The sequence below is a fragment of the Gopherus evgoodei genome, chromosome 3, assembly GCF_007399415.2.
Source record: "Gopherus evgoodei ecotype Sinaloan lineage chromosome 3, rGopEvg1_v1.p, whole genome shotgun sequence".
NCBI lineage: Eukaryota > Metazoa > Chordata > Testudines > Testudinidae > Gopherus > Gopherus evgoodei.
The window spans coordinates 77,196,526-77,213,595 of NC_044324.1; the positions used below are offsets into that span (position 1 = coordinate 77,196,526).

The 17,070-nt window shown below is 42.5% G+C and overlaps 1 protein-coding gene across 8 annotated transcripts in view; it reads left to right on the plus strand.

Moving 5' to 3' along the window:
• Positions 1 to 17,070, plus strand: part of CFAP206 (cilia and flagella associated protein 206) — a 44,927-nt gene that overhangs the window by 10,026 nt on the left and 17,831 nt on the right. For all 8 annotated transcript variants that reach the window (XM_030555892.1, XM_030555890.1, XM_030555895.1 and 5 more), the window contains 3 exons: positions 3,974 to 4,182; positions 5,054 to 5,173; positions 11,619 to 11,817. In XM_030555892.1, the coding sequence (XP_030411752.1) occupies positions 3,974 to 4,182; positions 5,054 to 5,173; positions 11,619 to 11,817 (528 nt within the window). The remainder of the gene's footprint in view (positions 1 to 3,973; positions 4,183 to 5,053; positions 5,174 to 11,618; positions 11,818 to 17,070) is intronic.

Genomic DNA, 17,070 nt, shown 5'->3' on the forward strand with positions numbered 1-17,070 from the left:
GGAGGGTGCACAGCCACCCTGCAAACCCTCCCAACCCCACTCAGGTGGCCCCCACCTCAAGTCCATTCACTGGCTTTGCCAGGCTTGGGCCGCTGCAGCAGCTTGGCAGGGAGGAGCCACCTTCCGGAGGCACCAGAGAGCCAGAGCGTCCCGCTTGCGGCAGCAGCGAGCCCCAGCCATGGAGGAGCCGGCATGGTGCAGGGGGGCAGCAGCGCTGCAAAGGTGGGGGTGGCACCGCTAGCGGGGAGAAGCTGCGCCCCCCCGCCTCTCCTGCCCAGGCTGCGGCCCGGTGCCCCCCCGGGGGCGCCTGTAGGCTGCAGTGAATGTATGTGGGTGCCAGCCCCCATGCGCCCCCTGGCTCCCCCCTCACCTAGGGTTACCATATTTCAACAATCAAAAAAGAGGGGAGAGCCCTGCCCTAGCCCCCATCCACTCCCTCCCACTCCCCCCCCGATTGCCCTGGTCAGAACGCCCAACCCCCGCGTGCTCCTTGTCCCCTGACTGCCCCCTCCTGGAACCCCTGCCCCAACTGCCCCCCAGAACCCCACTCCCTACCTAAGCCTCCCTGCTTCATGTTCCCTGACTGCCCACTCCTGAGACCCTCCCACCCTAACTTCCCCCTAGGAACCTGCCCCCTACCTGTCCCCTGACTGCCCCAACCCTTATGAACACCCCCTCCTCCAGACAGACCCCCGGGGACTCCCACGCCCCATTCCACCACTCCCCGCCCCCTGACAGAACCCCCAGAACTCCCAACCCATCCAACCCTCCCCCTGGTCCCTGCTTGCCACCTGGGACTCCCCTTACTAGGCCCATGCTGGTGAGACATTGGCTCCACGTGGAGTTTTGCCTCCATGTAGAGTGCTGAGGCAGCGGGAGAGGGGGAGCTGTGGGAGGGGCAGCGGCAACGGTGGCTCACACTTCCGGGAGCTGCAGAACCCGAGCATGGTAAGTGGGGAGCCGGCGGGTGCACCTGCCTGGGCTGTGGCCTGGTGCCCCCCCCGGGGGGGGGGCTCCTGCAGTGGATGCATGCGGGCGGCGGGCCCCATGCGCCCCCCACCTGTCCCCTCGCCGCGCTCCGGATCTGCAGCTCCTGGGAGTGTGAGCTGCCGCCGCCGCCCCTCCCGCAGCAGGCTCAGGGCCTCGAACCCCAGCGGCTCACACTCCCGGGTGCTGCAGAACGAGCATGGTGAGGGGGGAGACAGAGGGTGCGCCTGCCGCCAGTGTGGGGTCCTGGCCGCCAGCCCTGCTTCATTCGGCCGGCCATGCGTGCTGAGCAGGGTCGGCGGCCAGGACCCCAGCTGGCAGCTGCGTGCCAGGCAAAATCAGCTCGTGTGCCAAAGGTGGCACACGTGTCGTAGGTTGCCAACCCTTGCAGTAGAGCATACCTTTAATCTAATAATGCATGAGATGTTAGAAATCCACGGGACAGAAAATACGTAAATTCTGATAATTTTGGGTAATTTCGCCCGATTTTTCTTGAATACTCAAAAATCTCTTAAGTCTTGAGCCCTTCTGGTTGTTTAGATAACTATAATAATGTAAACTGATGCACTGGAATCTTTTTGAGCGTGCAGCCAGATAACCCAAAATAGTAAGCCCAAAGAGATGGCTAAACTTCCTTGTTGCTCTTATTTTTGACTCCTTCCTTAAAATATAGAGTCATGGAGTTTAAAGCCAGAAGAGACCGCTAGATCATCCAGTATGACCTCTTGTATATTGCAGGACACCAACACCACCCAGCATCTGCACACTAAATCCAATAACAGAAATGACACCAAACTAAATGAGACCCACAGGAGACTAAACTGTTATGTGCCATGTGCAGAGAATAGGCAGGACCAATGTGCACCAGTGCAGGAAGCCCTTGCAGTGGCAGGGAAATGATTAAATGATAGAAACCCAGATAATTCTGGCAAGTAAGTGACCAACACCCACACGCTGCAGAGAAGGCACCGCCGCCCCCAAAGATCACTGCTGATTTGATGTGGGAAAAAATTCTGTGCTGGCCCAGTATATAGTGATCAGTTAGACCCTGAGTATATGAGCAAGAACCAACTAGCCAGCCAAGTATCTCAGAGAGAGAATGCTCAGTGCCACCTCATAGCCTTGGCCTACTCAGTGCCCCATCTCCAGTTGTTGCTATCCCTGATGCTTCAAAAAGGAGATTTAAAAAAAAACAAAACCTCCCAAAATGCAGGGATGAAGGAGTCTGGTGGGGGGTCCCTTCTTGAACCCTGAAGCATGAGCTTTAGGGACATAAGCCAGAAGTGAGCCCCATGTCTGTTGAGGCCTGCAACCCAAAACCAACCAATGTTATTAAACATTTCACTGCTGAATGTATCAGTATTATTATTTAAATGGTTATTCAATGGAAATAAGATTACAATATATATGATATATTGTAATCTATGTAGTTTAATTGTATTTTCATACAGAGTAGGGATTGGCAATCTTTGGCATGTGGCCTGTCAGGGAAATCCGCTGGCTGGCCGGAACAGTTTGTTTACCTGCAGCGTCTGCAAGTTCGGCTGAACGCAACTCCCACTGGCCACAGTTGGCCGTTCCAGGCCAATGGGGGCTGCGGGAAGTGGCGTGGGCCGAGGGATGTGCTGGCTGCTGCTTTCCACAGCCCCCATTGGCCTGGAACGGTGAACCACGGCCAGTGGGAGTTGCGATTGGCCAAACCTGTGGATGCTGCAGGTAAACAAACCGTCCCGGCCCACCAGCATATTTCCCTGACAGGCCGCATGCCAAAAGTTGCCGATCCCCAATATAGAGGCTAAGACACTATATGTAAAATGTTCTAATACCTCTGAATGAATAATGCTATACAAAAATAAATAACAACATGTATTGTGAGTTGTGAACATGCAAATAATCAACTGTTCTACTGATTATTTGGATAATCGAGATAATACTTTGCACTTAGAGCGCCTTTAATTCAGGGTTCTTAGTGCTCTTCACAAAGGTATATACAGCATTATTACCCCACTTTACAGATTGAAAAATAGAGATTAATTAAAGAGATTTATGTGATTTTTCTAAAGATCATACAGCAAATTGTAGGCAGAGCTGACTGAATAGAAATGAACAGTTTTGCCACTCAGATCTTCTCTCTGAGTCTAATCATTATACCACACAGCCTCTGCTGCTTGCCTATGTTTTAATGTTAAGTCACATATAAAGAGGAATGCATAAAAAACCCCACATGGCACACTGTCTGATCTTAGTGTTCACACTTATCTCTTTTGCATGCACAGACGTCTAGTTACATGTCCAAATGTAGAATGTAATGGATGCATGCCTCTTTATACCCTCCTTTGTTAATGAGGCTCTAAGGAAGAAGTATTAATAATAAAACCATCAACTCAAAGATTTTGGACTCCCGTTGTGCAGCTTATGGAATTTTGTGGGGGGTTTGTAATGCGCCTTGTCCAATAGGAGCAAAAATAGTTCATTTTAATAAGCAATATTATATTTTTATCTCTTTCTGGGCTTATATAGACCCATTACTATACTATGTGAGCATCTCATAAATGTGAATTAATTCATTCCTGTAACACCTTTATGAGGCAGGGAGGTATTATTATTATCCCGGTTTCACAGATGGGAAAACTGAGGTACATAAGTGATTTACCCAAAGTCACAAAGAGAATTTTGGAAGAGCCCAAAATTGAACCAAGACAGTCTGAAAAGCTAATTTTTCATAATTCTAGACTATACTGTAGTAGTTTCCTCACAGAAAAGTTGTCATTTTTAATAACCATTTTACCAGCAGTGTATGTAATGGTTGGGTCTTGTGAACAAACTTTGGAAATGTGTGCTGTTTCAGAATAAGAGCTTACACTCAGAAATCTGTTGGAGGATACTTCTGATCGAAGTATTGAAACTAAATTATTAGCTATCTATTATGATTACCAGGATGTGTTTCTATATATGTTACCTTCTCATACTAAATCTGTATAAATAGTACCAGCTATTCTGAATGAAGCCATTCCAGCAGCCACGCAGCCTATTGATGCAGAGCTTCGTGCCTCTCAAGATCTGGCATACCGCTACACAGCTGTCTTGGAAATGATGCGTGAGAGCCCGCACAGAAATATAGAAGCTAGATTATCTATGTTAAAGGAAGCACTGTTCAATGTGAGACAACATGAAGCCTTCCTCTGCATCATTCTGGTGAGATATCACATTATATCTTACGGATTCTTTAGGATATCTTAATATGAAATTTCAGTGTAAATTGCATTTTACAAAGTAAAATACAGGTGTATGTTTGAGTAAAGAAATCGTGGTGCTGTGTTTGAGCTGTGCAGCTAGAATGATATATTAAAAGTTCATGCTTCAGGGATTCAGCCAGCCACCTGCAGGGGTCAGGAAGGGATTTCACACATCCCCAATGTATTCTGAGTGGGTTTTTTTTTATCTCTTTCCTCTAAGCATCAGGGATGGACACTGCTGGAGATGGGACATTGGATGGGGAGGGCCAGGGCCATGAATTGGCACCGAGCAGTCTCTCTCAGGCACTTAGCTGGCTGGTTCTTGCTCACATGTTCACCATCTAGCTGTTTGTCATGTGTGAGGTCAGGAAGGAATTTCCCCCATGTCAGATTAGCAGTCACCTTTGGGGGGTTTCGCCTTCCTCTGCAGCATGTGAGTAGGGTCACTTTCTAGGAGTATCTGAGTATATCTCACTTAATAATTTCCCTGCCATTTCAGGGGCCTGCTGTTCTCTGCATGTGGCATATACTAGTCTAGTCTCCTGCGAGTTGTAATACATTGCTCTGATTTCATTTGTTGGGTTTGGTGGGTGGGTGGGTGGGTGCTGGATGGTGCTAGGGGCTTGTGATCTACAGGAGGTCAAACTAGATGATCTAGTGACCCTTCTGTCTGTAAAATTCTGATTCTATTTAGAAGTTAGGTTGCATGCCACTCCTTAAAATATAATTGCCCCAAATGAGGCAGAATGCAAGTACCCAAATAGCTTCTGCTAGCTATTTATTTTTCTGTGGCTGTCACACTCCTTACCTGAGGTATGTTTTCTTTTCAGTCTGATGTGATCACGTGTGCACAAGAAGTTGAAATGATGGACAAGCAGTTTGCAGCACAAATAGAGCAGTTAAAAAACACTGTTCAAGCAAAGTCTGCTGTACCTACATCACAAGTTTTTGTAAGCATTTGAAATGCAAAAGTATTATTTTCTGAACAGAAGCAAATTAGAAAAATCACTTTTATTGTCTATAATATGAACATAATATTTATGCTGCAGTATCATGTGACATGGTTCACATAAATTTCATGTTGAATTAGGAAAAAGGATCTTATTTTCTGTGTCTGTCTAATAGCAGTGTTCCACTCAGGCAGTGTTCCACAGACACAGGTACCTTGACATCTATTCATTTGCTTAAAAAAAGGTTAAAAGAAGTTTATTACACCTGCCCTGAGTGGTCTTCTCAATAATAGGAACATAAGAATGGCCGTACCGAGTCAGACCAAAGGTCCATCTAGCCCAGTATCTGTCCTAGAGGGAGTGAACCTAACAGGTAATGATCAAGTGATCTCTCTCCAGCCATCCATCTCCATCCTCTGACGAACAGAGGCTAGGGACACCATTCTTTACCCATCGTGGCTAATAGCCATTTATTGACTTAACCATCATGAATTTATCCAGTTCTCTTTTAAATGCTATTATAGTCCTAGCCTTCACAACCTCCTCAGGTAAGGAATTCCACAAGCTGACTGCGCTGCGTGAAGAACTTCCTTTTATTTGTTTTAAACCTGCTGCCTATTAATTTCATTTGGTGACCCTTAGTTCTTGTATTATGGGAATAAGTAAATAACTTTTCCTTATCCACTTTCTCCACATTTACTCATGATTTTATATACCTCTATCATATCCCCCCTTAGTCTCCTCTTTTCCAAGCTGAAGAGTCCTAGCCTCTTTAATCTTTCCTCATATGGGACCCTCTCCAAACCCCTAATCATTTTAGTTGCCCTTTTCTGAACCTTTTCTAGTGCTAGAATATCTTTTTTGAGGTGAGGAGACCACATCTGTACGCAGTATTCAAGATGTGGGCGTACCATGGATTTATATAAGGGCAATAATATATTCTCAGTCTTATTCTCTATCCCCTTTTTAATGATTCCTAACATCCTGTTTACTTTTTTGACCACCTCTGCACATTGCGTGGACATCTTCAGAGAACTATCCATGATGACTCCAAGATCTTTTTCCTGACTCATTGTAGCTAAATTAGCCCCCATCATATTGTATGTATAGTTGGGGTTATTTTTTCCAATGTGCATTACTTTACATTTATCCACATTACATTTCATTTGCCATTTTGTTGCCCAGTCACTTAGTTTTGTGAGATGTTTTTGAAGTTCTTCAAAATCTGCTTTGGTCTTAACTATCTTGAGTAGTTTAGTATCATCTGCAAACTTTGCCACCTTACTGTTTACCCCTTTCTCCAGATCATTTATGAATAAATTGAATAGGATTGGTCCTAGAACTGACCCTTGGGGAACACCACTAGTTACTCCTCTCCATTCTGAGAATTTACCATTAATGCCTACCCTTTGTTCCCTGTCTTTTAACCAGTTCTCAGTTTGTGAAAGGACCTTCCCTTTTATCCCACTATAGCTTAATTTACTTAAGAGCCTTTGGTGAAGGACCTTGTTAAAGGATTTCTGGAAATCTAAGTACACTATGTCCACTGGATCCCCCTTTTCCACACGTTTGTTGACCCCGTCAAAGAACTCTAATAGATTAGTAAGACATGATTTCTCTTTACAGAAACCATGTTGACTTTCGCTCAACAGTTTATGTTCTTCTATGTGTCTGACAATTTTATTCTTAACTGTTGTTTCGACTAATTTGCCCGGTACCAACGTTAGACTTACCGGTCTGTAATTGCCAGGATCACCTCTAGAGCCCTTTTTAAATACTGGCGTTACATTAGCTAACTTCCCATCATTGGATACTGAAGCCGATTTAAAGGACAGGTTACAAATCTTAGTTAATAGTTCCGCAACTTCACATTTGAGTTCTTTCAGAACTCTTGGGTGAATGCCTTCTGGTCCCGGTGACTCGTTAATGTTGAGTTTATCAATTAATTCCAAAACCTCTTCTAGTGACACTTCAATCTGTGACAGTTTCTCAGATTTGTCACCTACAAAAGCCAGCTCAGGTTTGGGAATCTCCCTAACATTCTCCGTAATGGCTTTATCGTCTTTAAGCGCTCCTTTTGTATTTTGATCGTCAAGGGGCCCCACTGGTTGTTTAGCAGGCTTCCTGCTTCTGATGTACTTAAAAAACATTTTGTTATTACCTTTTGGAGTTTTTGGCTAGCCGTTCTTCAAACTTCTCTTTGGCTTTTCTTATTACACTCTTGCACTTGAGTTGGCAGTGTTTATGCTCCTTTCTATTTGCCTCACTAGGATTTGACTTCCACTTTTTAAAGGAAGTCTTTGTATCTCTCATTGCTTCTTTTTACATGGTTGTTAAGCCACGGTGGCTGTTTTGTAATTCTTTTACTGTGTTTCTTAATTTGGGGGATACATTGAAGTTGGGCCTCTATTATGGTGTCTTTAAAAAGCGCCCATGCAGCTTGCAGGGATTTCACTTTAGTCACTGTACCTTTTAACTTCTGTTTAACTAACCCCTTCATTTTTGTATAGTTCCCCTTTTTGAAATTAAATGCGACAGTGTTGGACTGTTGAGATGTTCTTCCCACCACAGGGATGTTGAATGCTATTGTATTATGGTCACTATTTCCAAGCGGTCCTGCTATAGTTACCTCTTGGACCAGCTCCTGCGCTCCACTCAGGATTAAATCTAGAGTTGCCTCTCCTCTTGTGGGTTCCCGTACCAGCTGCTCCATGAAGCAGTCATTTAAAGTATCGAGAAATTTTATCTCTGCATTTTGTCCTGAAGTGAAATGTTCCCAGTCAATATGGGGATAATTGAAATCCCCCACTATTATTGGGGTCTTAATTTTGATAGCCTCTCTAATTTCCCTTAGCATTTCATCATCACTATTACTGTCCTGGTCAGATGGTCGATAATAGATCCCTAATGTTATATTTTTATTAGAGCATGACATTTCTGTCCATAGAGATTCTATGGAACATGTGGATTCGCTTAAGATTTTTACTTCATTTGAACCTACGTTTTCTTTCCCATATAGTGCCACTCCTCCCCCTGCACGACCTGTTCTGTCCTTCCGATATATTTTGTACCCCGGAATGATTGTGTCCCATTGATTGCTCTCAGTCCACCAGGTTTCTGTGATGCCTATTATATCAATATCTTCCTTTATCACAGGGCACTCTAGTTCACCCATCTTATTACTTAGACTTCTAGCATTTGTGTACAAGCACTTTAAAAACTTGTCCCTGTTTATTTGTCTGCCCTTTTTTGATGTGCCAGATTCTTTTTCTGATCTGGCCCTTACATTATCCTCTTCCGTCCTCTGCTCCTGACTATAACCTGGAGATTCCCTATCATCAGACTCTCCCCTAAGAGAAGTCTGAGTACTGTCCACATGCTCCTCTGCAGCAGTCGGCTTTCCCCCATCTCCTAGTTTAAAAACTGCTCTACAACCTTTTTAATGTTTAGTGCCAGCAGTCTGGTTCCACTTTGGTTTAGGTGGAGCCCATCTCTCCTGTATAGGCTCCCCCCATCCCAAAAGTTTCCCCAGTTCCTAATGAATGTAAACCCTTCCTCTCTACACCATCATCTCATCCATGCATTGAGACTCTGAAGCTCTGCCTACCTATCTGGCCCTGTGCGTGGAACTGGGAGCATTTCTGAGAATGCCACCATAGAGATCCTGGATTTCAGTCTCTTCCCTAACAGCCTAAATTTGGCTGCCAGGACATCTCTCCTACCCTTCCCTATGTCATTGGTACCTACATGTACCATGACCACCGGCTCCTCCCCAGCACTTCACATAAGTCTGTCTAGATGCCTTGAGAGATCCGCAACCTTCGCACCAGGCAGGCAAGTCACCATACGGTTCTCCCGGTCATCACAAATCCAGCTATCTACGTTTCTAATGATCGAATCTCCCATTACTAACACCTGCCTTTTCCTAGAAACTAGAGTTCCCTCCGCCAGAGAGGTAACCTCAGTGCGAGAGGCAACCCCAGCACCATCTGGAAGGCGGGTCCCAACTATGGGAAGGTTTCCCTCTGCTCCCATAGACTACTCTGCTTCCCTGGGCCTTTCTTTCTCCTCAACAGCGCAGGGGCTGTCTGACCGGAGGTGGGACAATTCTACAGTGTCCCAGAAAGCCTCATCAACAAACCTCTCTGCCACTCTTAGCTCCTCCAGTTCCGCCACTCTGGCCTCCAAAGTCCGTACGTGGTCTCTGAGGGCCAGAGCTCCTTGCACCGACTGCACACATACGCCACCTGCCGACAGGGCAGGTAATCATACATGCTACACTCTGTGCAATAAACTGGATAGCCCCCACTCTGCTGCTGGGCTTCTGCCTGTATTGTCTCCTAGTTAATGAAAGGGTAATTTGAAGAAAGAGGTTTTGAAATGTAGTTTGGTTTATAGGTTTTAAGGGGACTAAAGGGGCACAGATAGAACCGATGAGGGACCCCCGCTCCCTTCCCACTCCTCTTCTAAACTCCCTTGCGGTTTTTACAAACATATTTGTAAAATTGTGGTTTTGCAAACATATTTTCCCATCTTTTTTTAATATTTCTTTTTCTTCCCAGTTGTTTTGCGAATGACATAAAAAATAGGGAAAACTGACTCTAGGTGAACAGAGAAAATGATTATGCCAAAAGTGCTGTTAAATGCATAGAATAACACTAAAAATAGATTTTATCTGTCCTTTTTCTTTATAGTAGCCTTAAATATTACTTTTAACAATAGTAGGTAAAAGTATTCAGAGATGAGAGTTTTTAAGTTAATGATGCTTCACTATTGGATTATGTTGGAATAGCCTTGGCTCAGAGTCTTCTATCCATATTATTTTGAAACTAGGGCTGTGCTAACCTCCACATGGTTAGTTCTTATTTGGGTTCTTATTTTTAACTGGGAAGATATGTAATGAAATAGTCACTATGTTGTCCACTTTCTGTCATAATTCATGATAAAATTTTGGAAGGTATCTTAAACCTCATGCTTCATGGCTTATGTAAATCAATAACTGTTAGAGAGCCTCATGAGACCTAATATGGGGGACAGATTATCCCCCATCTACCTTCTCTAGGGTTTTTATACCTTCCTTGGAAGCATCTGGTGCTGCCCACTGTCAAACAGAGGATACTGGACTAGATGCCTCTTGGGTCTGATCCAATGTAGCTGTTTCTAGATGCCTGTTGATCTTACAAATACAGTCCTTTCAGCACACACCCCTTTCTTCTATCCTGCTACCAGAACAATTCTTTCCCTTTGTCTTCTCTCTCACTATATTGTTCATTTTTATTATGAGGGCCAAAAATATACTTGTCACTTTACAAGAAAACATATCCCTGTCCTAAGGCTTTACCATAGATGTCCTTTCTTGAATGGCTTCTCTTTACCAGGTTATTTGCTTGTTTTCTTCACCTCTGTTAGCAGCAGAGATACTTGATTCCATCTGTGCTCTTGCAGGTAGAGCTTTCCCCATCACAAGACCACTTAATTCTACTTGTCTTCAAATTGTTGCAGAGAAGTTGTATTGTGTAAGAACACCAGGAGATTATTTTATAATTTAGCATTTGTAGCACAGAGCCTAGATTGAGAATGTAGCAGACAAGCATTTTAGAGTATACAGTAGGCTCAACTCATTTTCATTGAGTTAAAGATGGTTATGATGCTATTTACAGTAAAAATTATTTTGCTGCCATTCCTCTGTTTTAGTTTCTTGTAGCATTTTATGATAACGATGCTGATGAACAAGAGTTAACTCCCATGCCAATTCTTATAGTGGCTTCATTAACATGAATGCTAATGTGCTAGGATGAATTTTAAGTTCCTTGAATGTATTCCTGATATTGGGGGAGCCCTCTTCTACTGTGCTAAGATCTGAAAAATTGAAGATGGCTGTGTTAACATTCAAAATCTGTTCAGCATAGTCAGGAATGTAATTAATTTTCTGCTGGCCATTTCCTTAGTGATTTCAGATATGTTACAACATTTTCTGCCACTGTCTTTGAAATTTGTATCTGTACTAGACTGTTCCTCTCATTTTCCCTCAGCCCCAAAACAAAGGCTGAAATTTGTCTATGCCTGGGTCTGTTTGTGTTTCTTGTTATAGTTAACCTGAATATAGGCATTTCTTCTTTACTGCCGTCCTCTGCTATCTTCTCTTTTTGCATTTATACTATTATATCTGTGGGGAGGAGGTGAGACTCTTTTCCAATATAATTCAGAAAATCTCCTCCAATGTTTTTCCAAAATGTTGGTTTTTTACTTTTAAAGTACATTTAAAGGATTTCTAGGATTTGGGCCTGATCTTGCAAGCCCTCCACTAGGATTTCTGAGTACAGAGGGCATGCAGGATTGGGCCCCTTTGCATTTAACAGTTGTGTTTGTAACTGTTGTTTACAGTTTTGTTTAATTTTACAGACAAAGCAAATGTAGATTTCAGGTCTGTCTTATTATTTTCTAGCCTATCTTTCTAGCACTAGCTAACCTCTGGACGAGCTTTCAGGATGAGATATTGCTGCTGAGTTTCCTGACTAATTTGACAGGCAGCCTACAGCAGTTCTTGGGAATCCATGCACAACTGTTTCCTGATGATGTGATGGAGTCGCTTCTCGAAGGAGTGACTGTGAAAAGTGATGAGCAAAGGATAAAGGAAACCATGGGTACTGACAGTTACCACATTTCCTTTTTACTGTTTGAGTCCTTGTATGATTTTGTGACTTAAATCCTGTTTCTAAAAAGTGCAACATTCCTATCTAAAGCATGACCTGACTCTGCAAATCATTACTAACATGGGGTCCTTACCCAATAGTACTGTTGAGGGCAACAGAATTTGTGGGTGCTCCGGACCACATAGGAGCACTTAATGCTTTACAGAACTGGACTCTTACTTTCTTGATGAAAACATGCTTTACATTTAATTAGTACACATCTTCTGAAAACTGAGAGGAAAACAATGCTTGGGCACCAATATCTGCTCCCTGGTGTAGTGCTACTGTTTCTTCTACATTATCAGTGAGCTGCTATACCTGGGACTGCTGCTGTTCCCCATGAAGTCAATGGACTCTTTGCCACTGACTTCTGTAGGTGTGAGATCAGACCTTTTTCATCTAAGGCCCTGTCAATGCTGTAGTTGAAATTTTGCTAGCAACACTCTTGGGAAGAGCATGTGAGATGGAATTCAGATGGAATTTTTTAAGTTACTCCTATGGCATAAGCTACTAAATCGTTATTTATGTTAAATTTGTAAACATCTTGACATATCTTCATATATTTTCCCATAATACTGACCCAAATGGGATCCTGATCCCTACTGGAGCAACTGGGTGATATCTTAAACAAACTAGGGAAATACAGCATAGATGGAGCTGTTATAAGGTGGGTACATAACTGGTTGGAAAAACATTCCTAGAGGTAGTTATCAGTGGTTCACAGTCAAGCTGGAAGTGAATATTGAGTGGTGTCCCGCAGGGATCAGTTCTGGGTCCAGTTCTGTTGAATCTCTTCATCAATGATTTAGATAATGGCATAGAGAATACACTTCTAAAGTTTGCAGATACCACCAAGTTGGGAGGGGTTGCTTTGGGGGATAGAATTAAAATTCAAAATAATCTGGACAAACTGGAGAGATGGTCTGCAGTAAATAGGATGAAATTCCATAAGGACATATGCAAAGTACTCCACTCAGGAAAGAAAAATCAGTTGCACACATACAAAATGGGAAATGACTGCCAATGAAGGAGTACTGCAAAAAGGGGTCTGGGGGTCATGGTCGATCACAAGCTAAATATGAGTCAACAATATAACATTGTTGCAAAAAAAGCAAATATTCTGGGATGTATTAGCAGGAGTGTTGACATACATAGTAAACACAGATGAGAAGTAATTCTTCCGCTCTACTCCATGCTGATTAGGCCTCAGATGGAGTATTATGTCCAGTTCTGGGCACCATATTTCAGGAAAGATAGGGACAAATTGGAGAAAGTCCAGAGAAGAGCAACAAAAATGACCAAAGGCATGATTTATGAGGGAAAATTGAAAAAATTGGGTTTGTTTAGTCTGGAGAAGAGAAGACTGAGAGGGGACATGATAATATTTCCAGGTAAATAAAAGGTTGTTACAAAAAAGCAGTGAGAAAAATTGTTCTCATTAATCTCTGAGGATAGGACAAAAAGCAATAGCCTTAAATTATAGCAAGAGTGGTTTAGGTTAGACATTAGGAAAAACTTCCTAACTGTCAGGGTGGTTAAGCACTGAAATACATTGCCTAGGGAGGCTGTGAAATCTCTGTCATTGGAGATTTTTAAGAGCAGGTTAGACAAACACCTGTCTGAGATTGTCTAGATAATACTTAGTCCTGCTATGAGTGCAAGGGGCTAGACTAGATGACCTCTTGAGGTCTCTTCCAGTCCTACAATTCTATGATAATATAAACAATAAATACTAAAAAGTGTCTGCAGTATAGACAGGGCCAATGGAGAGGGCATTTGGCCTGGGTGTCAAGCTCAAAGGGGGCTCCACATTTAGACGCTTGTTAATTTTTTGGCATTTGATAAGTTTTGCAACTTGTTTTTTTTTACACATCCCTATCGGACCAAAATGTGACACATTCTCTCAGCTTAGAGCTGCAAATTTAAGCAAATAAGAGATGTGATTTGGTAAATGACATTTTTTTGTTAACTGATATAGATTTTGTCATATTAAAGAGTTAAAAATGTTCATAAATACTAATAAAAGTATATTGGTTCTGATGGCACAAGATTAGACTGTGATGAACGTGTCCTCTCAGGTCAGCTGATTATATAAGCCAATCACTACTAGTGACTGGTGCTGGATCAAGTGCATGTTGAAAGGTAGAAAATTTTAACGTCTTTACAATTTTATGTCTAGTTGACTAAGGAATTATTTATGTATGAGAATTCCTCATTATCTTCATATGGTAGCTAAAAGAGGTGACTGGTTGGTTGAGCCCTAGCTTGGTAACTTGGCCATTATCATAGTCTTTCATAGTGTATAGGCCTAGAGTCAAGGTGAAAATTTGTGAGGACAGTTTGTACGGTGAGTTTCGTGAGGAGACACATTTGAAATTTTTTGACATTATCCTTCTGTCTGTATCTATGTCTTTGTTTACTATATATATGTCATCCCTTTGTCTTCAGCTCAGCCTATCTTATACCTTGCGTGCTTGAGTTTTGATTCCGTGATAAGGATAATAATCTGACTGTTTCATTTTGTGTTCTTAATTAGTATTCCTTCATTCTAAGTTTTTTCAGCATTTGTGTACCATTCGGCATTTGTGTACATGTTTACAGTAGAAGATTTCAAGTGTAGATAAGCTACTTATTTACAGCAGACTATTTCAAGTGTGAATAAGCTACATACTGACCAGATGGATCCCTATGAAGAGGAGATTTGAAAGTGGTGCAAGCAAGAGACAGTGAAAACAACTGAGTGAAGCAGCAGCTAAAGCTCAAAGCCAATAACTTCATTTCTCAAACTACTGGAAAACACACCTTACCCAACAAACAATGCTACAGAAAATGAAAACTCTTCAACTGCAACAGGTGATATTTCGATGCCAGTACCTGAACATGAGGACAGTAGTCAAGAAGGAGATGTGCCAACAGTAACAGATGCAGCAGAAGATCCTATGTGCGATCAAGAAACTCAATAGCAAGAGGAAGATGTAGTTCTTACGCAGCAAGAGCAATTCATGAGTACAGTACTACAGGTTTGACTGTGACTGATACTGGAATTATTGACAAGAGCAATGCTGCCCAAATGCAATTTTTTCTTCAAATTAGTTGTTTTGAAAGTCCAAGTAACATTCCACGACATGCTGATAATCACGCTTTCCCTACTCATCTGCTGACAAAAACTCTTCCAAACGGTGAGACCTGCACAAGAGACTGTTTTTCTGTACTCCAGCATAACCAGTCTCTGTACTGTGCACCCTGCTTCATTTTGAACAAAAATGCTGCAAATGCATCAGTTCTCTCAGATCAATCAGGATGGAGCATCAACAGAGGTTGGAGGAAGTTGAAAGACCCAATACCATCACATGAGAGTTCAACGTCACACAAAGAAAACTATGTTGGACTGAAATCAGCCAATAGGGCAGCATTAGCTGAAAGTTCAGTTGAGAATTCGCTCTTGACTGAACTCTCTACAGAAACTAATAACTGGATAAAGCTTCTTTCCTTTTTCTGAGGTGGGGATTGGCTTTCTTTGGTTCCAGTCAATGTATTGGTGATTGTGCAAATGGAAACTTTCTAGGCATAGTTGAGCTCCTCAGCAGATATGACCCACTTTTATCAGAGCATGTTAGACGTGTTCGAGAATTGCAAGAGAGTCAAAAGAGCATGCAAGTCCATTATCTCTCCACATGCATACAAAACGAGTTTATTGATCTATGTGGGTCATTCGTACAAACAATAATTCTTGATGAGATTTGAAATGCCAAGTATTTTTCAATCATTGTTGATGCCACTCCAGATTGTTCTCACAAGGAACAGACTACTATGGTTATTTGATATGTTAAGATTGTAGACAGCTCAAAAATTTCAATTGAAGAAAGGTTTATTTTGTTTGATAATTACACGAGAAAAACTGGAAAAGAAATTGCTGCTCGAGTACTAGCAATTCGAGAAGGTATTAAGTTAGATTTTCAAATCTGCATTGGTCAAGCCTATGACTAAGAATCTAATATGGTGGGGAAGTACAAAGATGTACAAGCAGTTCTGTTTGAGCATAATTCAAACTATTTTCTCAGGCTGTGGAAACCACACACTAAACCTTGTAGGTGTTGACTGTGCTGAATCATGCAAGGAGGCAATTGCTTACTTTGGAACTGTTCAGCAAATGTACAATCTCGTCAGTAGCAGCCCACAACGGTGGGAAATTCTGAAGCAATATCTTCCTGTTTCACTGCATGGGATGTCCAAAACTAGATGGTCTGCACAGATTGATGGTGTTCAACCAGTTGTACAGCATTTGAATTCAGTGAGAGAGGCTTTAAATGAGCTGGACTCTCTCAATTTCCAGCCTGTGCAGTGAGCTGAACTTCAGTCTATCCAGAAGCACGTGTCCAAATTTGAATGCATTCTGATGTCATCTTTGTGGATGAAGCTACTTACAATGATCCACCAAACTAATCTGGTAATTGAAGCATGCAATGCTATGGTTGATGTTGAGAGGAATGACGTTGGAAGTCTTATCTATGATTGTGATGGTATAATCCCCACTCTGAACCTTAGCGTCCAAAAGATGGGGTACCAGCATGAATTCTTCTAAGCTTAATTACCCGCTTAGAACCTGTAGCGCTGCCACCAACCAGGAATTCCAGTGCCTGGTACACTCTGGTCCCCACAAAACCTTGCCCGGGGACCCCCAAGATCCAGACCCTCTGGATCTTAACACAAGGAAAGTAAACCCTTTCCCTCACTGTTGCCTCTCCCAGGCTTCCCCTCCCTGGGTTACCCTGGAAGATCACTGTGATTCAAACTCCTTGAATCTTAAAACAGAGAGGAAAATGCACCTTCCCCCCTCCTTCTCTCTTCCCCTCTCAGATTCTCCCTGAGAGAGACAGTAATCCTAACACAGAGATAAATTAGCCTCTCTCTGCCCCTTCCCTCCTTTTTCCCCACCAATTTCCTGGTGAATCCAGACCCCGTCCCCTTGGGTCTCACACCAGAATAAAAAAAACAATCAGGTTCTTAAACAAGAAACTTTTAATTAAAGAGAGAAAAACAGTAAAAATTATTTTTGTAAATTTAAAATGGAATAGATACAGGGTCTTTCAGCTATAGACACTGGGAATACCCTCCCACCATAAGTATTCAAGTACAAATTAAAATCCTTTCAGCAAAAATATAAATTTGAACTCCTTCAAGCCAAATACACTTTTGCAAATAAAG